The 27,440-nt window shown below is 43.2% G+C and overlaps 1 protein-coding gene across 1 annotated transcript in view; it reads left to right on the top strand.

Moving 5' to 3' along the window:
• Nucleotides 1-27,440, top strand: part of LOC126092640 (KH domain-containing, RNA-binding, signal transduction-associated protein 2-like) — a 675,125-nt gene that overhangs the window by 421,921 nt on the left and 225,764 nt on the right. The window contains exon 2 of the mRNA XM_049908362.1: nt 5,247-5,363. Coding sequence (XP_049764319.1) covers nt 5,247-5,363 — 117 coding nt within the window. The remainder of the gene's footprint in view (nt 1-5,246; nt 5,364-27,440) is intronic.

Here is a 27,440-nt window from a genome sequence, read left to right as displayed (position 1 = left end):
CAGATGACAAAACGGTAGATAATCGAAATAGACGACAGAGGGATAGAGAAACAATTAAAATCGCTCAAAAGAGGAAAGGCCTCTGGACCTGATGGGATACCAGTTCAATTTTACACAGAGTACGGGAAGGAACTTGCCCCCCTTCTTGCAGCGGTGTACCGTAGGTCTCTAGAAGAGCGTAGCGTTCCAAAGGATTGGAAAAGGGCACAGGTCATCCCCGTTTTAAAGAAGGGACGTCGAACAGACGTGCAGAACTATAGACCTATATCTCTAACGTCGATCAGTTGTAGAATTTTGGAACACGTATTGTGTTCGAGTATAGTGACTTTTCTGGAGACTAGAAATCTACTCTGTAGGAATCAGCATGGGTTTCGAAAAAGACGGTCATGTGAAACCCAGCTCGCGCTATTCGTCCACGAGACACAGAGGGCCATAGACACGGGTTCACAGGTAGATGCTGTGTTTCTTGAATTCCGCAAGGCGTTCGATATAGTTCCCCACATCGTTTAATGAACAAAGTAAGAGCATATGGACTATCAGACCAATTGTGTGATCGGATTGAGGAGTTCCTAGATAACAGGACGCAGCATGTCATTCTCAATGGAGAGAAGTCCTCCGAAGTAAGAGTGATTTCAGGTGTGCCGCAGGGGAGTGTCATAGGACCGTTGCTATTCACAATATACGTAAATGACCTGGTGGATGACATAGGAAGTTCACTGAGGCTTTTTGCAGATGATGCTGTGATGTGTCGAGAGGTTGTAACAATGGAAAATTGTACTGAAATGCAGGAGGATCTGCAGCGAATTGACGCATGGTGCAGGGAATGGCAATTAAATCTCAATGTAGACAAGTGTAATGTGCTGCGAATACACAGAAAGATAGATCCTTTATCATTTAGCTACAAAATAGCAGGTCAGCAACTGGAAGCAGTTAATACCATAAATTATCTGGGAGTACGCATTAGGAGTGATTTAAAATGGAATGATCATATAATGTTGATCGTCGGTAAAGCAGATGCCAGACTGAGATTCATTGGAAGAATCCAAAGGGAATGCAATCCGAAAACAAAGGAAGTAGGTTACAGTACGCTTGTTCGCCCACTGCTTGAATACTGCTCAGCAGTGTGGGATCCGTACCAGATAGGGTTGATAGAAGATATAGAGAAGATCCAACGGAGAGCAGCGCGCTTCGTTACAGGATCATTTAGTAATCGCGAAAGCGTTACGGAGATGATAGATAAACTCCATTGGAAGACTCTGCAGGAGAGACGCTCAGTAGCTCGGTACGGGCTTTTGTCAAAGTTTCGAGAACATACCTTCACCGAAGAGTCAAGCAGTATATTGCTCCCTCCTACGTATATCTCGCGAAGAGACCATGAGGATAAAATCAGAGAGATTAGAGCCCACACAGAGGTATACCGACAATCCTTCTTTCCACGAACAATACGAGACTGGAATAGAAGGGAGAACCGATAGAGGTACTCAAGGTACCCTCCGCCATACACCGTCAGGTGGCTTGCGGAGTATGGAAAAAAACATATAGCTCTTCCTGGTTTTTACGATTCCTTACTCAATAGGTAAAAACCTAACGCTTATACACTGATGAGCCAAAGAAATCGATACACCTGCCGAATATCGTTTAGGGCCCCCGTAAGCACGTGGGAGTGCCGCAACATGACGTGGCTTCGACTCTACTAATGTCTGAAGTAGCGCTGGAGGGAATTGACACCGTGTACTGTGCACGGCTATCCATAAATCCGTTAGAGTACGAGGGAGTGGAGGTCTCTTCTGAACAGCACGTTGCAAGGCATGTCAGATATGCGCAATAATGTTAATATCTCGGAAATTTGGCGACCAGCGGAAGTCTTTAAACACAGAAGAGTCTTTCCGGAGCCACTCTCTGGACGTGTGGGATGTCACATGGTCCTGCTGGAATTGATAAAGTCCGTCGGAGTGCACAACGGACGTGACCAGACATGTTGTTTATGTACGTGTCACCTGTCACCTTTCAGAGTCCTATCTAGACTTATCATAAGTCCCATATCACTCCAATTACACACGCCCCACACCATTACAGAACCTCCACCAGCTTGATCAGTCCCATGCTGACATGCAGGGTCCGTGGATTCATGGTGTTGTCTCCACAACCGCACACGTCCATTCCTCAATACAATTTGAAACGAGACTCGTCCGACCAGGCAACATTTTTCCGTCATTAACAGTTCAATGCCGGTGTTGACGGGCCCACGAGAGACATAAAGCATAGTGTCGTGCAGTCACCAAGGGTACACGAGTGGGCCTTCGGCTCTGAAATCCCATCTCGATGATGTTTGGTTGAATGGTTTGCACGCTGACTCTTGTTGACGGCCCAGCATAAAAATCTGCAGCAGTTTGCGGAAGGGGTTCACTTCTGTCACACTGAACGATTCTCTTCAGTCCTCATTCGTCCCGTTCTTGCAGAATCTCTTTACGGCTGCAGCGATGTCGGAGATTTGATGTTTTACCCGGTTCCTGACATTCACGATACACTCGTGGAAGGGTCGAACAGGAAAATTCGCACTTCATCGCTACCTCGGAGAAGCTGTGTCCCAACGCTCCTGCACCGACTATAACAACACGTTCAAACCCACTTAAATCTTGATATCCTGCCACTGTAGCAACAGTAACCAATCAAACAACTGCGCGAGACACCTTGTTATCTTATATAGGCGTTCCCGACCGCAGTGCCTGAGTCTGCCTGCTTACATATCTCTATATTTTGAAGACGCATGCCTATGTCAGTTTCTTTGGCGCTTCATTGTAGAATCACTTCGTTATCCTCCTCTGTGTCCGACTGTTAAAAACACCTTTCCTCAGGAATGGATAGACATATCAAGCTGGAATATATGTCACATATAAATGACTACGTTCCCCTGACGGCGCAAAAAATTGAAGCTTTTAAGTCAATGCGATCACAAGATACGGTCATTTACAGGCGTACTGGTATGAAATGAGTGTTAAGATACAAATGTGTCGATAGGGAACATTTGTTGTGAACGAGCCTTAATTTTTTTGTTTGGTCGGTATGACATCTGTCAAAGATATTTAGTATACATCAAGTCATGGAACAAACAACATTATATGTTTTCATCGTGTTAACAATGTTGAATTTTGTACCAGAAAGTGATGATTTGCAGAAAGCATAAAATTTATTGTTTTCATTTGAAAAAAAGTGCTGCAGAGTCGCATTGAATGCTTGTCGACGCATATGATGATCATACTCTATCAGAGGCAACATGCAAAAGATGGTTTCAACGGTTCAGAAATAATGATTTTGATGTAAGAAATGAAGAACGTGGAAGAACACCAAAAAAGTTCGAAGACGCCGAAGTGCAAGCAATATTGGATGATGATGATACTTTGAGTCAGAAGCAAATGGCAGCAATGCTGAATGTTGCACAACAAACAATTTCTGACCGTTTGAAAGCTATGTGAAAGATCCAAGAGTGTAGAAAATGGGTGCCACATGAATTGAATGAAGACAGATGGAAAACCGAAATTCCGTTTGTCAAATATTGCTTCAAAGACATGAAAGAAAATCAATTTTGCATCGAATTGTTACTAGCGATGGAAAATGCATTTATTTTAAGAATCCTAAACGGCAAGAATCATGGGTTAATCCGGGACAACAATCAACATCTACTACAAAACTCGGCAAGAAGACAATGTTTTGTGTTTGGTGGGATCAGAAAGGTGTGGTGTATCATGAGCTTCTAAAACCCGGTGAAACTGTGAATACTAATCGCAACAGACAAGAAATGATCAATTTTAACTATGAATTGATGGAAAAAACACCAGAATTGGCCAGACGACATAGCAAAGTAATTTTTTTACACGACAATGCACCTGCACACAAAGAAAAACTGGTTCAGGATACAATCAAAACATTTGGCTGGGAGCTGCTACCCCACCCGCCGTATTTACCAGACTTGGCTCCTTCCGACTAACATTTGTTTTCATCAATGGGACATGCATTGGCTAAGGAACACTTCGATTCCTACAAAGAAGTCGAAAATTCGGTGTCTGATTGGTTTGCTTGAAAAGACGAACATTTCTATTGGCGTGGTGTCCACAAATTTCCAGAAAGGTGGTCAAAATGTGTAGAAAGCAATGGTCAGTACTTTGAATAAAATGTTTTTACTTTTCAATTCAAAATTAGAGTTTCATTATCACAAAAAAACGCTCATTTCATACCGGTACACCTGGTATGTCACGTACTTTGATACTCGCAAACTCACTTATCAAAATCAAAAAGGTACGTCCTGTCGACCAAGGATGGTGAAATATGGCAATAGCAAGGTTTCACACTACAACTAAAGGAAAAAATCCAAAAATAGTTACTTTGTAACTGCAACAGACAAAATTTCTTTTTTGTTCATTTGTTATCTTTGTGTTTGTCCGTTCGTCTGTTAAGACCGGTTCCTTTCAGGAACAGGTAAACGTATGAAATTGGAATTTACGTCGTTGGTGGTGTAATAAATGTAAGCATCTAAGTGAATTCAATCAAACGATACGGCCATATACGTTACAAATTTTGATACATGCAAATTGACTCCTGGAGACCTATACGGTATTTCCCGTTGAATTACGAAATGTCGAGTTTAGGCTTCATAGTACAGGTAAAGAAAAAAAATTCCAGAAATTGTTAATTTGTGATTATATCACACGAAAACGATATTTTATGTCATTTTTTATCCCACTATCTAGCTGTTATTCTGTTAAGACCCCTTTTTCTCAGGAATGGGTAAGCGTATATCATCCCTGTATCGATATCGGTAACAGACAAAATATACTTGATTTCTGAGATGGATTAACTGTCTGTATATGTAGTTACGTTTGTACGGAACCCTCGGTTACTAGTTTTACTCACACTTATCCACATTTTTTAGTTATGTGTTCTAACATTTTAATCTGAATATTTTGCTGCGGTGAACTCGAATCCACGCAAGTAAGGTCTTTAAATTAAACATGAATGTTATTTTTTGTGAACGTGGCTGTTGACGATAGATGTTTATCGTCAGTAACGTAATTTAGATATTGATGGTATCAAATAATATTAATGTAAGTTACACAAGTTAGTACTGTAAAAGTTATTCATTTTCTTCAGCGATTTACTCCACAACCTCCATTGCTATTACAAAATTGTTCATTATTTTTACACCTAATTATGAGTTCGTTCACTTACGATCATTGTGTTGTGTCTTGCAGTTCAACTTCGTGGGGAAGCTGCTGGGTCCTAAGGGCAACTCGCTGAAAAGGCTGCAGGAGGACACGATGACGAAAATGGCCATCCTAGGACGCGGCTCAATGCGGGATAAACATAAGGTAAGGCATACTCTGCCCAACATATTATTGCGGTTGTCTGTTCAGCAGCTCAGTGAACTACGTCTGTCTAAATGTGGAGATTATTTCAGACTAACTTTGGGAAGTGTCATTTTCTATATATCTGTTTTCAGTTACATCCCTTGAGTAGCACTAAAGTGCTTGTCCCATACGTACCTTGTTAGCTATTGTGAATTATCCTACCACCTACCGACATTAGAAAAGTGTGTTGGAATATTATGAAAATCCTTCAGCGTAACATTTAAAATAATAAGCTGTTTCGTGATTACTGGATAGTATACCACACATATTATGACTTCAGATCTCGATTTCATAGAGTGACATCGCTGTGTAGGAAGATTTTAAATGCTATAAGTTACTTCGTTTTATAATTCGTCTATCCTACCTAAATAGATTATGTACTCACCAGAGTAAGCTATTGAAAGATACGTAAATGATTCACTCCAAAACTGATATTAGTCTTGACCACTGTATCTGTAATTGTATACTCCAAATCTGATGCCAGTCTTGCCCACTGTAATTGTAGGACGTAGGGTCCGCCAGTTATGCAAAACACGGTTTTCTCCAAGTTCCCAAACATGTTTCAGCACCACTCTGCCATCATCAGTGGATTTACGTTTTTATTTAATCTGTAATGTGAACATTTTTACTAAATGATTAAAAAATTATGTGGATATTTATTTCAAATAATAATTTGTTTCTTTGTGTTAAGGGAACACGGATAGCTAAAAATGATGAAATTTTGGGTTTTCAGTTTATTGTGCAATAAAATACTACAGATCTTCCTCTTTAAAATGACATATTAATCTTACCTGTAGCTCAACTCCAAGTATTGAAAATATTATTTTCAGAAATGTGCTGTAGAGGGCATGTCGCGACATTGAATTTCCATAGATACATGTTCACTGGAAATATCGGTTTTCAAAACTTCCGGTCTTTCCAAGGACTTAATATTATGTTGGCAACAATATTTGATAGGCAATTGTTTTGTCTGCGTATTGTAGTCTTTGGATACTGTTCTTTACATTGAGCATTTGGTAGTTATTGCATGATTTGTGTTGAATGTCTATTGCGTAACTGGAACTTATCAAATATGCCTAGATTTAGTAACAGAGTTTACAAAAGGAAGAAGCCTCTTCCGAGGTACACTAGTGGAACTGTGACAATTTCTCCGACCATGGGAAATGATACTGAAAAAAGGGAGGTTATTCATGAAGTGAAATCTACTCCTCTCTCTAGCACAAGCAAGAAGTTGCATGGATCAACTGAAAAATACTGCAGTTTATTGGAGAAGTGCAATGAGGATAATGTGAACGAAATAATTAACATTTCATTGCTCTCAAAGGTGATTGAGAGTTCAGTACTGTGTAAGGAATGTTGCAAATTGAGTAAGTCATTAAATGTCAAGCGACACATAGGACTTGCAACAGAAATCTGTCGCCATTGTACTAGTTGTCATTACAGTGTTTCATTTTGGAACTCAGAATATGTCGAAATAGGGCAAGGTGAAACTGATAGTGAGAAAATCAAGTACTATGGTGTAAATATTATTCACTCCTGGAAATTGAAATAAGAACACCGTGAATTCATTGTCCCAGGAAGGGGAAACTTTATTGACACATTCCTGGGGTCAGATACATCACATGATCACACTGACAGAACCACAGGCACATAGACACAGGCAACAGAGCATGCACAATGTCGGCACTAGTACAGTGTATATCCACCTTTCGCAGCAATGCCGGCTGCTATTCTCCCATGGAGACGATCGTAGAGATGCTGGATGTAGTCCTGTGGAACGGCTTGCCATGCCATTTCCACCTGGCGCCTCAGTTGGACCAGCGTTCGTGCTGGACGTGCAGACCGCGTGAGACGACGCTTCATCCAGTCACAAACATGCTCAATGGGGGACAGATCCGGGGATTATGCTGGCCAGGGTAGCTTACTTACACCTTCTAGAGCACGTTGGGTGGCACGGGATACATGCGGACGTGCATTGTCCTGTTGGAACAGCAAGTTCCCTTGCCGGTCTAGGAATGGTAGAACGATGGGTTCGATGACGGTTTGGATGTACCGTGCACTATTCAGTGTCCCCTCGACGATCACCAGTGGTGTACGGCCAGTGTAGGAGATCGCTCCCCACACCATGATGCCGGGTGTTGGCCCTGTGTGCCTCGGTCGTATGCAGTCCTGATTGTGGCGCTCACCTGCACGGCGCCAAACACGCATACGACCATCGTTGGCACCAAGGCAGAAGCGACTCTCATCGCTGAAGACGACACGTCTCCAATCGTCCCTCCATTCACGCCTGTCGCGATACCACTGGAGGCGGGCTGCACGATGTTGGGGCGTGAGCGGAAGACGGCCTAACGGTGTGCGGGACCGTAGCCCAGCTTCATGGAGACGGTTGCGAATGGTCCTCGCCGATACCCCAGGAGCAACAGTGTCCCTAATTTGCTGGGAAGTGGCTGTGCGGTCCCCTACGGCACTGCGTAGGATCCTACGGTCTTGGCGTGCATCCGTGCGTCGCTGCGGTCCGGTCCCAGGTCGACGGGCACGTGCACCTCCCGCCGACCACTGGCGACAACATCGATGTACTGTGGAGATCTCACGCCCCACGTGTTGAGCAATTCGGCGGTACGTCCACCCGGCCTCCCGCATGCCCACTATACGCCCTCGCTCAAAGTCCGTCAACTGCACATACGGTTCACGTCCATGCTGTCGCGGCATGCTACCAGTGTCAAAGACTGCGATGGAGCTGCGTATGCCACGGCAAACTGGCTGACACTGAAGGCGGCGGTGCACAAATGCTGCGCAGCTAGCGCCATTCGACGGCCAACACCGCGGTTCCTGGTGTGTCCGCTGTGCCGTGCGTGTGATCATTGCTTGTACAGCTCTCTCGCAGTGTCCGGAGCAAATATGGCGGGTCTGACACACCGGTGTCAATGTGTTCTTTTTTCCATTTCCAGGAGTGTATGTGTTTATGCTCTAAGGTCAATCGGTAAGGGATACTCTGCTGGTCAAATGTTTTGTGGTGTAATGAATCTACCACCACCACCAACGAAATTCTCAAAATGTAACTCCGTTGTTGGATCCTGTGTTGAAGATATTGCCCAAGAATCCATGAAAGAAGCAGTGGAGGAGGCTGTGGCGTGTATGAAGAAATTCCAGATGTTCAGAATCCTCGGGACCTGACTGTCGCACTAGATGGTACGTGGCAGAAGCGCGGATACACTCCACATAATTGGGCAATAACGGCAAGAAGTGCTGATACTACAAAAGTTACAGATGTTGTAATTAAATCCAAGCACTGTAGGTGTCCTAAAAGAGTGAAGGATGAGCATGCAGAAAACTATCGAAGGAATTACAGTGGGTCTAGTGGGACCATGAAAGTTTCCGGTGTGAAAGACATTTTCAGTCGCTCTCTTGTGTGGTACAAGGACAGATACCCACAGTTCCTGGGTGATGGTGATTCGAAGTCTTTTGCTGCTGTATCTGAGCTGAAACCTTATGGAAATGATGTTACCATTACTAAACAGGAGTGCATAGGTCACGTTCAGAAACGTATGGGAACAAGGCTGCGTCGACTGAAGACCGCAATGAAAGGCCAAGTACTCATTGATGGAAAACCTTTTCGTGGAGCTAAAAGATTGACAGACATGGTAATCAACACTTTGCAGAGAGACTATGGACTGGCAATAAGACAAAATATTCACAGTGTTGATGCAATGGAAAAGGCTGTAATGGCACTTTACTACCACACCTTATCGACTGACGAGGAACCACTACATGGACTATGCCCAAAGGGACCCAATTCCTGGTGCAAGTACAACAAATATCAGGGATCTGAACGTGTATACAAGCATCATCACAGTCTACCAGAAACTGTCATGAAGGCTATTAAACCAATTTTCAGAGATTTTTCTGTAACTGAACTTTTGAAGAAATGTTTCCATAGACGTACACAAAATCAAAATGAGAGTGTGAATAATGTAATTTGGACCTGAATCCCAAAAAAATGTGTTTGTGGAAATTCGTACTCTTCATTTAGGAGTATATGATGTCATTGCTACGTACAACAAAGGTAACATTATAAAGTACAATGTACTGCAGAAGTTGGATGTGATGCCCAGAAAGTACGTGGTGCGTGCAATGGTGTCGATGAAAGGAAAGAAAAGGAGTGTGAGAGGCAAGCCAGACAAAGAATGAAAGGTGTGAAAAGAAGGCTAGATGGGAAGATGTCTAGTGACAGCGAAAACCCCTCTTATGGTGCTGGACTCCACTAAAATGTTAGTAAAACTTTCAAACTCGTTTTCCACAAGTACACTTTTTTTCCTTATAAGGAACATTTTCTGCTAAACTATTATTTTCACAAATAAGGTCGTAAAAGCACTTTACACTTCGACAAAACACAACGTAACTGTGGTTGTTGTGCGTTCCAGTGCAGTCAGTGTTCATTTGTTCACCAGTGAGTTCGGCGCAAATTTGAATTTTGTTTACATTTTGTCTTTGTGTGTGTGTGTGTGTGTGTGTGTGTGTCTGTGTGTGTGTGTGTGTGTGTGAATGTGTGTTTTCTGTATGTTTCTTAGCTGTTTTTGTTATCACAGTAAACACAAGGACCTGCAAATCCAAATGATGTATGTCTTTAGCACTGTATTTATTAATTGTATACTGCCTTATGCGTTTCGGCCTTTTGCCATATCAGAAGCTAAAAACAGTTATAACGTATTCCTATCTAAAACTAAAATGAATTTGTCAAACATGAACGCATATTATCTGATCTACAGTACTTGACGATACTTGAGTGCTATCCCAACAGTCTGTGATATCTGGAAATCATGGAGGCCATTCAATAATACCTTTTCCGCCAATCTATTCATCGAAGATTTCGTTTAGAAAGTCTCTGACAATACTTCCACAGAGCAGGTGTGCTTCATCCTGTTACCATATCGACTTTTCCTCAACTGGCTGCAGATGTTCAAAGAGTGGACTATTTTCACTTCTAACCTCACTTCCTGGAGCAAATTTAGTTTTGAAGCAATTCCTTGAGATTTAGACGGTGACAGCACATAATAGTGAGCAACAACACTAATATTCTCTCCTTTAGTAACAGACTTGGTCCTACCTGAACGACGGAGCTCCACTATCAACCTAGTCTCTGTCAATATTAGATTTAAACTGCGAATGCGTTGTCGAGATATAGGTCCGACGTTTGCTTACAAAACAAATACACGCTGTTTTGTGGTTAAGTTCTTATTCCTTCTTTCAAAAGGTTCAAATGGCTCTGAGCCCTATGGGACTTAACTTTTGAGGCCATCAGTCCCCTAGAACTTAGAACTACTTAAACATAACGAATCTAAGGACATGGCACACATCCATGCTCGAGGCAGGATTCGAACCTGCGGCCGTAGCGGTCGCGCGGTTCCAGAGTGTAGCGCCCAAAACCGCTCGGCCACTCCGGTCGGCATTCCTTGTTTCTCAAATAACAACAAACAACCTAACTGACCTATGGTTACTGGAACTATACAGGTTCAAGCTAAATACCGCTAAACAAGGCAAAAATTATTAGGGTTGCTAGTGACAGCTGATTTATGGCACACCTTGTACTTCCTCCGCATACATGCCGCGAAAAGACCATGAGGGTAAAATTAGAAAAAGTGTAGCTCACACGAAATCTTGTCAACAATCATTCTTCCTGCGAACTGTTCACGATTGGAACATGGAAGGGCGTCTATGGCAATAGTCCACAAAGTATTACCCCGCCACTCACCTTAGCGTGGCTTGCGGAGTATGAATTTAGATGCAGATCTTAATATGAAATTTAATAAAGCTGCACTCGTACACTCGTCACGCACCTTGATTTTGTTTCGACGAACGGATCTTATACCCCTCTCAAGCTTTTTTGTGAGCCCAGCAGCCTATGCATCCAAAGGATAAATATAATTTCATTATGAATAAAGTACCCATATTGCTGAATAATAAGTACGCACGCATGCATAAACATACTCAGACACTGGATATATGCACTGCCGGAAAAAAATTAGTACACCTGGCAAAATGAAGTTGATTTGGATCCGTTGACGCTATATACCAGGGGCGGGCACGGGAGCTGCCCGTATGGTTACCCGCGGGCACCGTGAGCCGCAAGGGCAACCCCGAGCAGCTGTGAGGGCACGTAGTGCGGGTAGCAGAGCTGTGGGATGAGGCTGGCCGCTTGGGTACGCACACTGCACGGGGGGCAACCGTGGCGCTGTGAGAGCGCTTCGCGCACACAGCTGAGTATGGAAAAGCTAAGGTTCTTAGTGCAGGTGGAGCACACATACGTCTCAGGTCGTTTCACGCGTACGTGGCGTTCGTGAACTCGGCACCGATATACGGTTATCGGGAAGCCAATCATATGCGGCACAACATGCGTGTGTGGGACGTAAGTGTAAAACGTGCTTACCTGGTGGTTGTGTCTCCTGTGCCATGCAACGGTTGGCCATGTACGGATGAAACACAGTGTCGAACCATTGCAACACGTTCTACTTTCATGGCCACAAATAGGATACAGACGCTAAGGATTCAGAAACGAAACACAATTGTTTTGTGTAGTTCAGACGGGGGGTACTACGTAAGAATAGGACATAAGCATTAATTTACATCATACTGGATGATTTTACAATAATTTTGAACGAGCATCTCGATATTTGGTGTGAAATTACTGGTCATTAGGCGCACTGCACCAGTCATACGAACATCAGTAAGACTATTCCTAAGCTTCGATTTTGTCACTTTCATTATAGAGGAAGCACTTTCGCGCAGCTATGTTGTTACAAAAACACTGTACACATGAGCAGCTATTTTAAATAACAATTTAAACTGTTCACTTGGGAAATATTTGTAGAAGCTTTCCAAGATTTCTGCAGTGCGAAACTTCTCCTTCAGCACACGATTGAATTGAAAGTAAATTTGTTCCAACTGAATTTCAGAAGGCACATTTTCAACGTTAACTGCAAAAGGAGTCTCAAACTGGTTAAAATCGCATTCCAGTCGATTTAAATCCTCAAATCTGCTATCAAAAATGCCTTCGGGAGACTGTGGCACCGTTACAAACCGATCAAAATGTTCTTTGGGTCTCTCCCGTTCTAAATTGTTTTCGCTAACCACTAGTGCAACGCTCGGAAAGTGTAGACATGACATTTCTGACATTTGCGTTGCCCACAAAATCAGTTTTCTCTTGAACGCCAAAGTAGTGTCAAACACTTCGCTCATTGCCTAATTTCTACCTTGTAAAGCTGCATCCAAGCTATTCAGATGCTTTGTTACGCTAGTTAAAACCGCAAGGCCTAAAATTCACTGTGGGTCGTCCCATTGTTTCACCGGTTTTCCTTTGCATCCATGAATAACGGCATATCTTTCCGTAAATTAAAAAATCGTTAAAAACAACACTTCGACTCAACCAGGGTACTTCATAAAAATATGGAACTTCGCCGTATTCACACTCGAGATCTGCCACGAACGATTTGAATTCTCTGTGTCCCAAACCATGCGATCTCGGAATGTTATCTGTTTCTATGATCACGTCCATGACGCCAACTAATTTGGCACATTTTGCTATCAAATTAACACAGTGAAGAACGCAATGTAATGCTGGTAGCTCCTGCTGGACACCGACGGCTTCCAACTGTTTTCATATCAAAGCAACAACACGAACCACTGCAGGAGCCCCATGTGTTGCAATCGATGAAAGTTTTACCTGACATAGCTCGTATTCCTCTATTATACAGGGTGATTCAAAAAGAATACTACAACTTTAGGAATTTAAAACTCTGCAACGACAAAAGGCAGAGCTAAGCACTATCTGTCGGCGAATTAAGGGAGCTATAAAGTTTCATTTAGTTGTACATTTGTTCGCTTGAGGCGCTGTTGACTAGGCGTCAGCGTCAGTTGATGCTAAGATGGCGACCGCTCAACAGAAAGCTGCAAATTCCACAATCAACTGTATGTAGAGCCCTACGAAAAAGGTTATTTATGAAACCTTATCGTCTGAAATTGGTTCAAGCACTGTCTGCAGCTGATAAGATTAAAAGAATCGATTTCTGTGATTTTATCCTTGCTCAAATGGAAACAGATGAATCGTTCGTTTCAAAGATTGTGTTTAGTGATGAAGCAACTTGCCACACTAACGGGAAAGTCAACCGCCATTTCAGCCAATAAAGTTTTTGGTCCCTTTTTCTTCGAAGGTGCTACTGTAACTGGACTACACTATCTGGAGATGTTAGAGAATTGGCTGTTCCCTCAGCTCGAACAAGAAGCACAACAATTCATAGTTCAGCAGGATGGAGCGCCACCACATTGGCACTTATCTGTCCGTAACTACCCTAACGTCAACTAACCGAGGTGATGGATCGGCCGCCAGGCAGCCCGTGACAGAGCACTTCATCACTGGCCTCCAAGAAGCCCTGATCTTACCTCCTACGATTTTTTCTTATGGGGGTATGTTAAGGATATGGTGTTTCGGCCACCTCTCCCAGCCACCATTGATGATTTGAAACGAGAAATAACAGCAGCTATCCAAACTGTTACGCCTGATATGCTACAGAGAGTGTGGAACGAGTTGGAGTATCGGGTTGATATTGCTCGAGTGTCTGGTGGGGGGCATATTGAACATCTCTGAACTTGTTTTTGAGTGAAAAAAAAACCTTTTTAAATACTCTTTGTAATGATGTATAACAGAAGGTTATATTATTTTTCTTTCATTAAATACACATTTTTAAAGTTGTGGTATTCTTTTTGAATCACCCTGTATGTTCTACGCATGGAAATATATTGTCGGTCGTTGTTGTGTAATGCATTGGCACTAAATCGAGGAGTTCCTTAGTCACATTAAACTGGGCATCAACTCCTCGCAAAAAGACTGCAAGTTGAGCAACATCATATACATCAGTGCTTTCGTCCGATGTTAATGAAAAGGAAACCAAATCTTTGATCCGGTTTCGCAATTGAGCTTCCACATCGTGTGCCATTTATTCAATGCGCCTGCAATCTGTTCTCCGTTAAAGAGGAACGGTTTCTAAAGCAGGAAGATTTGCTGGGCACAGAATTGTTGCTGCAGCAACAAAACTTTCTTTCACAAATTCTCCATCGCTGAAAGGCTGTGCAGTTCTAGCTATTTTAAGAGCTACATGATAGCTTACTGTCATCGCTGCATTGTTTTGGATGAATGAGATCTTCGTCCCGTAAATACACTACTGGCCATGAAAATTAATACACCAAGAAGAAATGCAGATGATAAACGGGTATTCATTGGACAAATATATTATGCTACAACTGACATGTGATTACATTTTCACGCAATTTGGGTGCATAGATCCAGAGATATCGGTACCCAGAACAACCACCTCTGGCCGTAATAACGGCCTTGATACCCCTGGGCATTGAGTCAAACAGAGCTGGGATGGCGTGTACAGGTACAGCTGCCCATGCAGCTTCAACACGATACCACAGTTCATAAAGAGCGTATTCAGATGAGCTAGTTGCTCGGCCACCATTGACCAGACGTTTACTATTGGTGAGAGATCTGGAGAATGTGCTGGCCAGCCGGCCGGAGTGGCCGAGCGGTTCTAGGCGCTACAGTCTGGAACCGCGCGACCGCTACGGTCGCAGGTTCGAATCCTGCGTCGGGCGTGCATGTGTGTTAGTTAGGTTTAAGTAGTTCTAAGTTGTAGGGGACTGATGACCTCAGAAGTTAAGTCCCATAGTGCTCAGAGCCATTTGAACCATTTTGTGCTGGCCAGGGCAGCAGTCGAACATTTTCTGTATCCAGAAAGGCCTGTACAGGACCTGCAACATGCGGTCGTGCATTAACCTGCTGAAATGTAGGGTTTCGCAGGGATCGAATGAAGGATAGAGCCACGGGTCGTAACACATCTGAAATGTGACGTCCACTTTTCAAAGTGCCGTCAATGCGAACAAGAGCTGAGCGAGACGTGTAACCAAAGGCACTCCATACCGTCACGCCCGGTGATACGCCAGTATGGCGCTGACGAGTAAGCGCTTCCAATGTGCGTTCACCGCGATGTCGCCAAACACGGATGCGACCATCATGATGCTGTAAACAGAACCTGGATTCATCCGAAAAATGACGTTTTGCTATTCGTGCACCCAGGTTGGTCGTTGAGTACACCATCGCAGGCGCTCCTGTCTGTGATGCAGCGTCAAGGGTAACCGCAGCCACGGTATCCGAGCTAATAGTCCCTGTTTCTGCAAACGTCATCGAACTGTTCGTGCAGATGGTTGTTGTCTTGCAAACGTCCCCATGTGTTGACTCAGGGATCGAGGCGTGGCTGCACGATCCGTTAGAGCCATGCGGATAAGATGCCTGTCATCTCGACTGCTAGTGATACGAGGCCGTTGGGATCCAGCACAGCATTCCGTATTACCCTCCTGAACACACCGATTCCATATTCTCCTAGCAGTCATTGGATCTCGAACAACGCGAGCAGCAATGTCGCGATACGATAAAGCACATTCGCGATAGGCTACAATCCGACCTTTATCAAAGTCGGAAACGTGATGGTGCACATTTCTCCTCCTTACACGAGGCATCACAACAACGTTTCACCAGGCAACGCCGGTCAACTACTGCTTGTGTATGAGAAATCGGTTGGAAACTTTCCTCATATCAGCACGTTGTAGGTGTCGCGACCGGCGCCAACCTTGTGTGAATGCTCTGAAAAGCTAATCATTGGCATATCACAGCATCTTCTTCCTATCGGTTAAATTTCACGTCTGTAGCGCGTCATCTTCGAGGTGTAGCATCTGTAATGGCCGGTAGTGTACTTATAGGAGAACGTAAAAGTGACGGAAAATGCGCAAAAAATATTATTAATAACAGTAATAATGTGAATCAATGTCATAATTATCTACATGTATACGTCCGTCTTTCTGCTATTTCTGTTTCAGTTCGATAAGTTTGGCTTTTTTTTCTTCATTATTCAAAGTGAATATATTCTTCTCGGTGAAGCAGTTGATAATGTCGCTTCACATTGTACTTCTTCCGTTAAGACAATGATGCATTGCAAATCAGACACTGAGGTCCGCTTTGCGTTCCAAGAGAAAAGTACTCTTCTTCCTACTGTGAATCAACGGGAATGGGTTTAAAGGACTGTTGTTTCAAAGATTTTAATTCCTCCTCAGCCATTTTCCTCCCACTAGTTCTGTTTCATCACAGACACCGAACGCGATGTCTACACAGACAATAGAAACGACGGGAAGTAAACGGACAGAGTGGCTCCGTGCGATGCAGTGAGGTGCGTGGCTAGGCGAGTAGATGGTGGGGGTACTGGTGGCTGGCGGAGTAGGGGAGAGCCGTGGGCAGACCTTGGGGGCATCTGCGAGCTCCGGCGCTCGCGAAACGGTATTTGCCCATCCCTATCATATACATGTACCATCTTGAGGTAAGCAGATGTCCTGATAATGGTTTCAGTGCCGTTTGCCTACAGGTAGTGTGTGGCGTAGGTAACAAAGAGTCGCCTGTGTCTATCCCTTAATAATAAATGCTCACAGGCAGAAAGTTCCGAGAGGTGCAAACGTGTAAAGCAAGCAGGCAACCACGCCACGTCCTTCGCACAGCCAACTGAGCGAGTTTGAAATGGATAAAATTGTGGCCTTCCGAATGGCGGGATGGTCGTTTCGGAGAACTGACAAACAAGTTGGGCGCGCTGCGTCATTAGTGCAACGACACTGGTATGTGTGTTCACGTGAACATTTTCACACTCGTAGACGAGGTTTTAGATTTCGACATAGGACAGACGCCCCCCAGGATTGTCGTATTATAACGCCAGCAGTGGCAGATCGTACAGCTACAACAGCACAGGTAAGAGAGTCTGTGAGCCCAGGCGTGTCAACACGAACTGTTGCGAACCGGCTGTTAGCAGTGTGTAACGCCGGAAATGCATATCCTCCTATTTCCATTTATTGTACTATAAATTTGTATTCCTTATTTTTGTTACCTGAATATATAACATTTCTGTGTCTTCGTATATTGTAATTGTTTTACTATTTGTATATATATATATATATATATATATATATATATATATATATATATATATATATATATGCATTTATGTCGATGTATAATTGGTTTGTTTCGTAAATATTATTTGTATTTTTACTCTGCGTCTTGCCTAGGGAAAACTGCTATCGAACGATTACATCGATAGGTCGTATGAAGAACCAAAGTGTGTAGGATCTTTGGTAGTGTTAACTCTGTCGCGTGGAGCGCGGGCTGAGCAGAGAGGGGAGTCTGGCTGGAGTAGCGTGTGGAGCAGGAGTGTTGTGTGAAGCTCCCGCGAGTTGCCGCGCTTTCGGGGTTTGGCAGCATGTAATTGCGATCGACTTGCGATGATAGTTTCTGACATGGTGTCGCGGACGGGGAGCATTAGCTGGCGCACATCAAGAGCCCGTTTCGTCTGGTGACCGTGTCGAGGAGAAGGCGCGCCAACATCCAGCTTCTGCAACAGCGACGGCCGACAATGAGTGACTGTCGCCACCTCCTCGATCGACGGCTTCAAACTTTCAATCAACCAACGAGGAAGACTGGAAGTACGTAAAGTTTAAGAACTGTATGGCACACCTCAGCTTTTCAAACTGTACCATTTTCCTAACTATAATTACAGAAACTTAGCATGAATATTTGCTGCTCATTGTCTCAATTGCATTACCAAGCAGGGTCCCTTCCTTTTCCGGAATGAACCCGAGTGTCGTTGAAATTCAAACGCCAGCATTAAAGTACTATTTCGATTTCAATGCTTTAATTTCAAAGTTCAGTTAAAGTTTTCATAGATGGCTACAATATTTAGATTACACAAGCACAAATTAAGAGTGCGAGTTTTGTTACCGTATTTTAGGATACCTGTGACTGCAGCTCAGCTTGGTATGTACTAAATTTTACTATTGTTAATTGTTCAGAATCATTTAATTCAAGTTCAAAGTTAAATCTCTTATTTCTAAATTGTGTAGATTCAAGTAGCTTTTGAAATGATTGTTGAGGTAGTCCAAGACTAACTGTATTTTACTGAATTTCGATGTGCTTCAGAAAGAAAGCTCACTATTAACTTCAGTCACTAAATTAACTTTCGATTTTCCAGTTTTATTGATTCTTTTGCTAAATTAAGTCAGAGTGTAGCAAAAAACTTCTGACAAACTTTCAGTTTACACACTACAAGTGTCAACCTTCAGTTGCCACACTTCTAGTGCTAATTATATGTGTAATAACCTTTCTTTTTCAGTTACTATAGTAATTGTCCTTAGGACTGGTGACCGTAATTTCCCCCAAATCTCAAGTATCTAATTACCGCTAGTTAATTGTTAACGTTACGGCCACACATTTACTTTCTTTATTAACTTTACCCCTTTTCAAATTTAATTTCCACCTGTTTCATTAGCGTTTTTTTCTTTCACTTAGATGTAACCCTTTCCTCCCTCTTTACCGACAGATTAACTTCGGTGACGATTGCTTTTTCCCAAATTTCCATTAGGTACACGCGGTTTAATTTTTCACTCTCATTATGGTCGATAAGTGAGTGGGAGGTTACAAGTGGGACTACAGGCACGCGCACCTCTAGCCCATCTTCCAGTCTCGCCACAGCATCGGCGTACCCGGCTCGACTGGTGCCGTTAGAGGATCACATGGAAGGTCGAACGGCGGGCCGTCGTCTTCAGCGGTGATATCAGTTTCTGCCTGCACGCAAGTGGTGGTCGTTTGCCCGTGCGACGTAGGTCTGGTGAACGCTGTCCCGTAGACTGCATTCGTCCGAGACACTCTGGCCCCAGCCCCAGGCTTCGCGTTCTGGGATGCGATAACCTACAACTCTCGTTCATTTGTGGTGTTTCTGAAGGAGACGCCGACCATTTCTCGTCCACACATTGGCCTTGAAACTCTACTTGCTCTGCAAGACGTGCAACGACTTCCCTGGCCACCACGATACCCAGACTTGTCTTCAGCCCAGCACAAGTGGGATATGACAGGACGATAAGTGACTCGTGTGACTTTTCAATCGTAAACCAACATCTCTCACAGAACTACGTGTACATGACGAGTAGACGTCGCATAATGTATCCCAGGACAGTATTCACCATTTGTACGATCGACTGGATGCCAGAATCAGAGCCCACATTGCCACCTGTGCAGGCCACACCACGTACTAACATGGGTGTACATGCGTCGATTCCTGGTACCTCAAAATCGCTTGTGCTGTTGATCTGTAAATGTAATCGAAAATGGTTCAAATGGCTCTTAGCACTATGGGACTTAACATCTGTGGTCATCAGTCCCCTAGAACTTAGAACTACTTAAACCTAAATAACCTAGGGACACCACACACATCCATGCCCGAGGCAGGATTCGAACCTGCGACCGTAGCGGTCACGCGGTTCCAGACTGAAGCGCCTAGAACCGCTCGGCTACACCGGCCGGCTGCAAATGTAATCATTTCATGTTCTCCATATGCACTGTTGCAGCAATAAATCTGGAGTGAATTGGAAACATTCATGTGGGGCAAATATTACGTTTATATGTTAGTATTTTTACAGTGGCACTGATCTCGTAGATCGACAAACTACACTATTTTATTTTAATGACAAAACACATACTACATCTACATCTAACTCTACATGGTTACTCTGCAATTCACACTTAAGTGCCTGGCAGAGGGTTCATTGAACCATTTTCAAACTACTTCTCTACCATTCCACTCTCGAATGGCGTGTGGGAAAAAGGAACACCTAAATCTTTCCGTTCGAGATCTGATTTCTCTTATTTTATTATGACAATCATTTCTCCCTAGGGATGTGGGTGTCAACAAAATATTTTTGTATTCGGAAGAGAAAGTTGGTGATTGAAGTTTCGTAAACAGATGTCGCCGCAAAGAAAACTGCTTTTGTTTCAGTGACTGCCACCCCAACTCGCGTATCATATCAGTGACACTCTCACCCCTATTGTGCGATAACACGAAACAAGCTGCCCTTCTTTCCACTTTTTCGATGTCCTCCGTCAATCCTACGTGGTAAGGATTCCAGCAGAGGACGGACAAGTGTAATGTAGGCTGTCTCTTTAGTGGGTTTGTCGCATCTTCTAAGTGTTCTGCCAACAAAGCGCAGTCTTCATTTCGCCTTCCCCACAATATTACTTATGTGGTCTTTCCAATTAAAGCTGCTCATAATTGAAATTCAGATATTTACTTGAATTGACAGCCTTTAGATTTGTGCGATTTATCGTATACCCAAAATTTTGGGGATTTCTTTTAGTACCCATGTGGATGACCTCGCACTTTTCTTTGTTTAGTGCCAATTGCCACTCTTCGCACCGTAAAGAAATTCTCTCTAGATCGTATTGTAATTGGAATTGATCGTCTGATGAATTTACTAGACGGTAACTTACAGCGTCATCTGCAAACAATCTAAGGGGGCTGCTCAGATTATCACCTAGATCATATATGTAAATCAGGAACAGCAGAGGGCCTATGACACTACCTTGCGGAACTCCAGATATCACTTCGGTTATACTCGATGGTTTACCGTCTAGCGCTACAAACTGTGACGAATCCAGTCACACAACTGAGACGATACTCCATATGCACGCAATTTGATTAATAGTTGCTTGCTAGGATCGGTATCAAAAGCCTTCTGGAAATGTAGGAATATGGAATCGATCTGAGATCCCTTATCAACAGCACTCATCACTTCATGGGAATAAAGAGCTAGATGTGTTGCACAAGAACTATATTTTCTGAATCCGTGTTGCTTATGTATCACTAAGTCATTTTCTTCAAGGCGATTCATAATGATCGTGCACAGTATACGCTCCTAGATCCTACCGCAAATTGTGATCAGCGATATGGGTCTGTAAGTCAATGGGTTATTCCTATTTCCTTTCTTGAATTTTGGTGTGACCTGTGCTACTTTCCAATCTGTACGAAAAGACCTTCCGTCAAGTGAGCGGTTATATGTCATTGCTAAGAAAGGTGCTATTGAATCTGCATACTCTGAAAGGTACCTGACTGGTGTACCATCTGGACCGGAAGACTTGCCTTTCTTAAGTGATTTGAGTTCTTTCGCAACACCAAAGATATCTACTTTTATGTCACTCTTGCTAACAGCTGTTCAGGTTTCGAATTCTGGAATATTTACTTCGCCTTCATGACATTTTCAACGGAGGCCCTTTTCTTATTTAGCAGTTTGTTCAAGAATTTGCCCTGCAGCTGCATCTTATCTCAATGTAGGAGTTCGAGGTAGTGTAGCAGGAACGGCGTGCGATGCTTGTGATATTTGATGATTTTCGGTTAAAATAATACGAATTTGCCAATACACGAAAGAGTGTCACAAGGAGTTAAATGACGAAATAGTTACCGAAGCAACTGACGAAGAAATTCGAATTTCCAACTGTTATATAGCCGATAACTTGGAACTACAGAGTATTTATACGCAGACAGTTAGGACCGTATTGTCGAGTGTACAAAACACATATAATTTCTTCAGTTTATGGAAGTGTTTTGAAGGAACTGGACAAATAGTTCGATTTAACGTGGAATCTAATTGATCGAGCCTCGAATTAGCATGAATGGACTGTATATCACAATGGCAGGCTCTACTGCGGACCGACGTCGTATCTCATAAAATTCCCTCATCTTCCAGCCCCGTCAAGTGGTTGAAACTCCACGAGCTATCAGCGGAGTACTCCTCGGCAAAGTGGTGATTTAGTTTTAGTTGCTGCTACCGTCCTTATATTATCCTGCTGCCTTCTGTGGCGTTCGCTCCTGCGCCATGTAAGCGAATGTATTCGCTACGCCCCCGCCACGCCTTCAGTGCCGTTCTGATAGCAGGGTTCCAATCAATGCTTAGGTGCAAGGCGCTGTCTATATTGAAGGTGTTGTCACAAATTTTTATCTCGATCACTTCTTTTATGACGCCATGCCACAAGTAAAGGGTCCTTGTAATAACAGATGTATCGTCGGATACAATATGATGTTCGCCTACTCTGGCACCGCATACTCTGCTACCGCTGATTTCTCAGGGTACAGAAGGCGAAAGCATGTCTCATTTTCTACACAGCGCTCGTCAATGGTTCGCACAGTCTGTCCGACATTAACTGTCCACACGCACACGGCATTTTACAAACTCTTGGCTTTCTGAGGCGTACATAGTCTATCACACGCGAAATTTTTGTTGGGAACTGGAGACCGTATCTGTTTAACGCCAATTTAGGAGCCGGATAATGCTCCCTGTTGCTGACCCACAGAATGGCAAAAAAGAACGCTTCTTCGAGGCCTCATGTGATTTCGGAAAGGTGGCTTGCGAAATCTGGCGGTTGCTGTAGCCGTTTTCCTTGAATACCTTCCGTAAGCGGCTCAGTTCCTTCGGCAAGTATTCAGCATCTGAGACAGCTTCTGATCGATGCACCAAGCTCCTCAGAACAGAACTATTCAGCGACGTAGCCGTTAGAGTGTTGGTATCGGCCCTCGTGGATAGGTTTCCGGTAAACACTGTGACTGAGACATCCATTTCCTTATGGTGGATGACGACTTCAGCAAACGGCAAGGCACCATCTGTCTCTACATTGTGAACTTGATGTTGTCATGGAGGCTGTTGATGTGGTCCAAGAATTAGATTTTCACATCCATGATGCTAGAGAACGAACGTGTCGTCGACGTAAAGTTAAAGGCAAGTAGGCTTTGCAGGAACGCTGTCCAGGTTGATGTCCTCGTAGTACTCCATAAACAGGTTGTTTGTAACTGGAGTTAAAAGGTTCCCCATTGCGACGCCATCCGTCTGGTTAAAACATTCTCCATCATAAAAAAAAAGGTGATGTCAGAGTGTGCTTTAATAAATCCAGAACCGTGTCGTCGAATAAGTGGGAGAGCAGAATATAGAATCTTTTATGAGAAGGCGCTTAAATAATGACACCACATCAAAGCTAACCATAACTGCTCATTGTCCAAGATTCAGGCATTTAATTCGGCTGATTGATGACAAACTTTCGGAGTAAGGCGCCCGGCCAGATGTTCCGCGATTGTGTAAGTCGGCGACTGAACGGTGCTCACGACGGGTCGTAGAGGTGTGTCCTCTTGGAATGTAATATAATCAAGGTGTTCGAGGTCCTCGAGGGGGGAGAATTTTAATGACATTCTCTGTCAGTGAGAATCTTCGTCTTCCTCATTAATCTGGATGTTGGGCCCCTTGGTAATTTTTCATACGTACCCCCCTCCAGCATCAAACGAATCTTCGGCTCGTTTCGTAATGAAGACTGCATTGCCCTTGTCAGTTGATAGGAGACGAGAAGAGAATCGAATAGAGTTCGTTAAGATCATTACGATCAGCTCTTGTCATGTTCCAGGATTGCGAGTTGGGTTTTGAAAGAATGCAGTTCGTCTCTCGACAAATTTCTTCTGCAGTTTCACTCGGCATATTGGGAACTGCCATTCCACGCCACTTATTATGTCAGCGGAAGGGATACTCGGCGGCGATGGTCCAAAATTAAGTTCGTTCTTAAGAGCCGAAATGCCACCCGCGCCTATGTTCCTTGTCCTGATGTAGATAACTGCGCAATCTGTTGTTTTCGGTTTTGCACCATGCATTTGCTTTGAAAGCAAGGTAAACTGCCCTTTTTGCCTTTCCGTGGCTGTGTTCTATGATGACATTTATTGCACTACTACGTCTGCTTCGATCCATTCCAAATTCATAACTGACAGCGACTCGGTCAGTCGCAGATGGACGGCCATTAACTCGCATTGGTTTGTATCCAACTGCTTTCTCGTGTGTTGTATCCTCTCTCGCGGTAGGGCGAAGCTGCCACGACGAAATAGTCTCTTTGCCGCAGCAGTTTTAACACGGTAGCTCCCGAAAGCAAAAGAATTAATCGTCTTCTGTTCACTGTAGCGCTGTAGGAAGGCTGGAGCGCTTAATAAGGTAGCCTCCTTAACACGCAGCTTCCCCGTAGAGGCACGTAATATATATATATATATATATATATATATATGTATGTATGTATGTATATATATAAAGGGTGTTACAAAAAGGTACGGCAATACTTTCAGCAAACATTCCTCACAAACAAATAAAGAAAAGATGTTATGTGGACATGTGTCCGCAAACGCTTAATTTCCATGTTAGAGCTCATTTTAGTTTCGTCAGTATGTGATCAAATTGTAAATTTTCACAATCAGCATGTGTGGGCTGACGAGAATCCGCATGCAATGGTGCAATCACGTCATCAACACAGATTTTCTGTGAACGTTTGGGCACAGGCATTGTTGGTGATGTCTTGATTGGGCCCCATGTTCATCCATCTACGATCAATGGAGCACGTTATCATGATTTCATACGGGATACTCCATCTGTGCTGCTAGAACATGTGCCTTTACAAGTACGACACAACATGTGGTTCATGCACGATGGAGCTCCTGCACATTTCAGTCGAAGTGTTCGTACGCTTCTCAACAACAGATTCGGTGACCGATGGATTGGTAGAGGCGGACCAATTCCATTGCTTCTACGCTCTCCTGACCTCAACCCTCTTGACTTTCATTTATGGGGGCATTTGAAGGCTCTTGTCTACGCAACCCCGGTACCAAATGTAGAGACTCTTCGTGCTCATATTGTGGGCGGCTGTGATACAATAGGCCATTCTCTAGGGCTGCATCAGCGCATCAGGGATTCCATGCGACGGAGGGTGGATGCATGTATCCTCGCTAACGGAGGACATTTTGAACATTTCCTGTAACAAAGTCTTTCAAGTCACGCTGGTACGTTCTGTTGCTGTGTGTTTCCATTCCATGATTAATGTGATTTGAAGAGAAGTAGTAAAATGAGCTCTAACATGAAAAGTAAGAGTTTCCGAACACATGTCCACATAACATATTTTCTTTTTTTGTGTGTGAGGAATGTTTCCTGAAAGTTTGGCCGTACCTTTTTGTAACACCCCGTATATATTCGTATAGAACGTCATACCTGATCCTCTGCTGATATTTCCGAAGAGAAAACTTCAGAAAAATAGGATGATGATGTTAACCACAGTACGTGCTTGAGCGTTTGAGTTCCTTCAGGAAGCGCTATGCGATGATACAATTGGTTAGGTCACTGTATAAATATTCAAAGATTGTATTCTACAAAGTGAAAGTGTAGGCACAGCGATCTAAAACTGATTTCACTTCATTTCTTACCACAATTTTTCAGTGTGATAGTCGTACTATAGATGGTGACTCAGACAAGCTATTCACCTCAAAATCTTCCGAAATTGTGATTCAGACAAGGTACTCACTCCGATATTTCCGAAAACTATTAAGGTAGCTTTATTCTGTTTTCCTCCAGATTAGTTCCGAGAAAGTACAAGCACTAACTCTTTGATATGTAGCCTCATCTCGTTGCTATATTAATTATAGATATGTCAGCACTGAATATGCTTTTCCAAATGGAACTATAATAAGGTCTGCTGTTAATTATCGCAGTTTGATGACTTCAGCGACGTACCAGTCATATTGCTTACCAGTTTCAGACTAATCATGATACATATAAACTCGAAGCTGTATGTTTTTAACAGGAAGCCGATTGCTGCTGTGTGCGTTTCAGTTCGCGATTTCACATCAAAACAACAAAGTACTTCACTTCGAGTAAGTTCTGTTGCACTACTGCGATAACGGCATAAAAGGGCAACAGCGGAAATCTAGTTTTAATTTTTTTTGACGCGTTCACGTGTCTTGAGCTCTGGTTACTTAGATGAAATAAATGTCTTTAACAAACCATGAAAAACAAGATATTCTAATTACTTATAGAGAATGCAGAAGGTACAAAAAGTAAACAGTTGAGCTGTATGCACAAATAGCTCCCGACGTATGGTGTCCGGCATGGATGACAATTCAGAAATTGTGCAGAATATTGTTATTTGAAAGGCACTGGCATACTATGTGGGGGGTAAGGAAAAAATCTTAACGTGTAGAGTGCTTGAATGAGATGTTCTTGCAAATGTTTCTCATGATTCACATGTTACCATCAGAGAAATAGCTTGAGACCAGCGTTGTCTGCATTCTGTGCTTAACAGCTTCCACCGGCGTCACGTGTTAGTTGACCAGCACATTAACCACCGAGAGTGCAGAAAGCGCATGAAGCTCGACGCTCGGTTCTCACTCAACGTCAGTACTATGGAAAATATCTTCAAAGAATTCTCTGTACTCATGAAGTTATCTTAACATATGACAGTGAAGGGGAAAGCGTGTTTATAGCGATAAAAAGTGCAATAGTATCGAAGGAAATTGACGGAGATCCGAAATGTGAAATACTTTGGGTGAAGGTCACGGTTAAAGCAGGCTCAAATATGGTAATAGGATGTCTCTATAGGCCCCCTGGATCAGCAGCTGTTGTGGCAAAACACCTGAAGGAAAATTTGGAAAATATTTCGAGTAGATTTCCCGACCAAGTTATGGTTCTGGGTGGAGATTTCAATTTACCAGGTATAGACTGGGAGACTCAAACGTTTATAACGAGTGGCAGGGACAAAGAATCCAGTAAACATTTTTTAAGTGCATTATCTGAAAACTACCTTGAGCAGGTAAACAGAGAACCGACTCGTGGCGATAACATATTAGACCTTCTGGTGACAAACAGACCCGAACTATTTGAAAAAGTTTACGAAGAACAAGGAATCAGAGATCATAAGGCGGTTACGGCATCGATGTTTTCCGCCGTAGATAGAAATATTTAAAAAAGTAGGAAGATTTTTCTGTTTAGCAAAAGTGACAAAAAGCAGATTTCAGAGTACTTGACAGCTCAACACAAAAGTTTTATCTCAAGTTCAGATAGTGTTGAGGATCAGTGGACAAAGTTCAAAACCATCGTACAATATGCATTAAAAGAGTATGTGCTAAGCAAGATCGTAAGAGATGGAAAAGAGCCAACGTGGTACAACAAACGAGTTAGAAAACTGCTATGAAAGCAGAGGGAACTTTACAGCAAACATAAACATAGCCAAAGCCTTGCAGACAAACAAAAATTACATGAAGCGAAACGTAGTGAGAAGAGGAC

This window comes from Schistocerca cancellata, chromosome 7 (genome assembly GCF_023864275.1).
Source record: "Schistocerca cancellata isolate TAMUIC-IGC-003103 chromosome 7, iqSchCanc2.1, whole genome shotgun sequence".
NCBI classification, from domain to species: Eukaryota; Metazoa; Arthropoda; class Insecta; order Orthoptera; family Acrididae; genus Schistocerca; species Schistocerca cancellata.
This window is presented reverse-complemented; position numbering and strand designations above follow the sequence as displayed.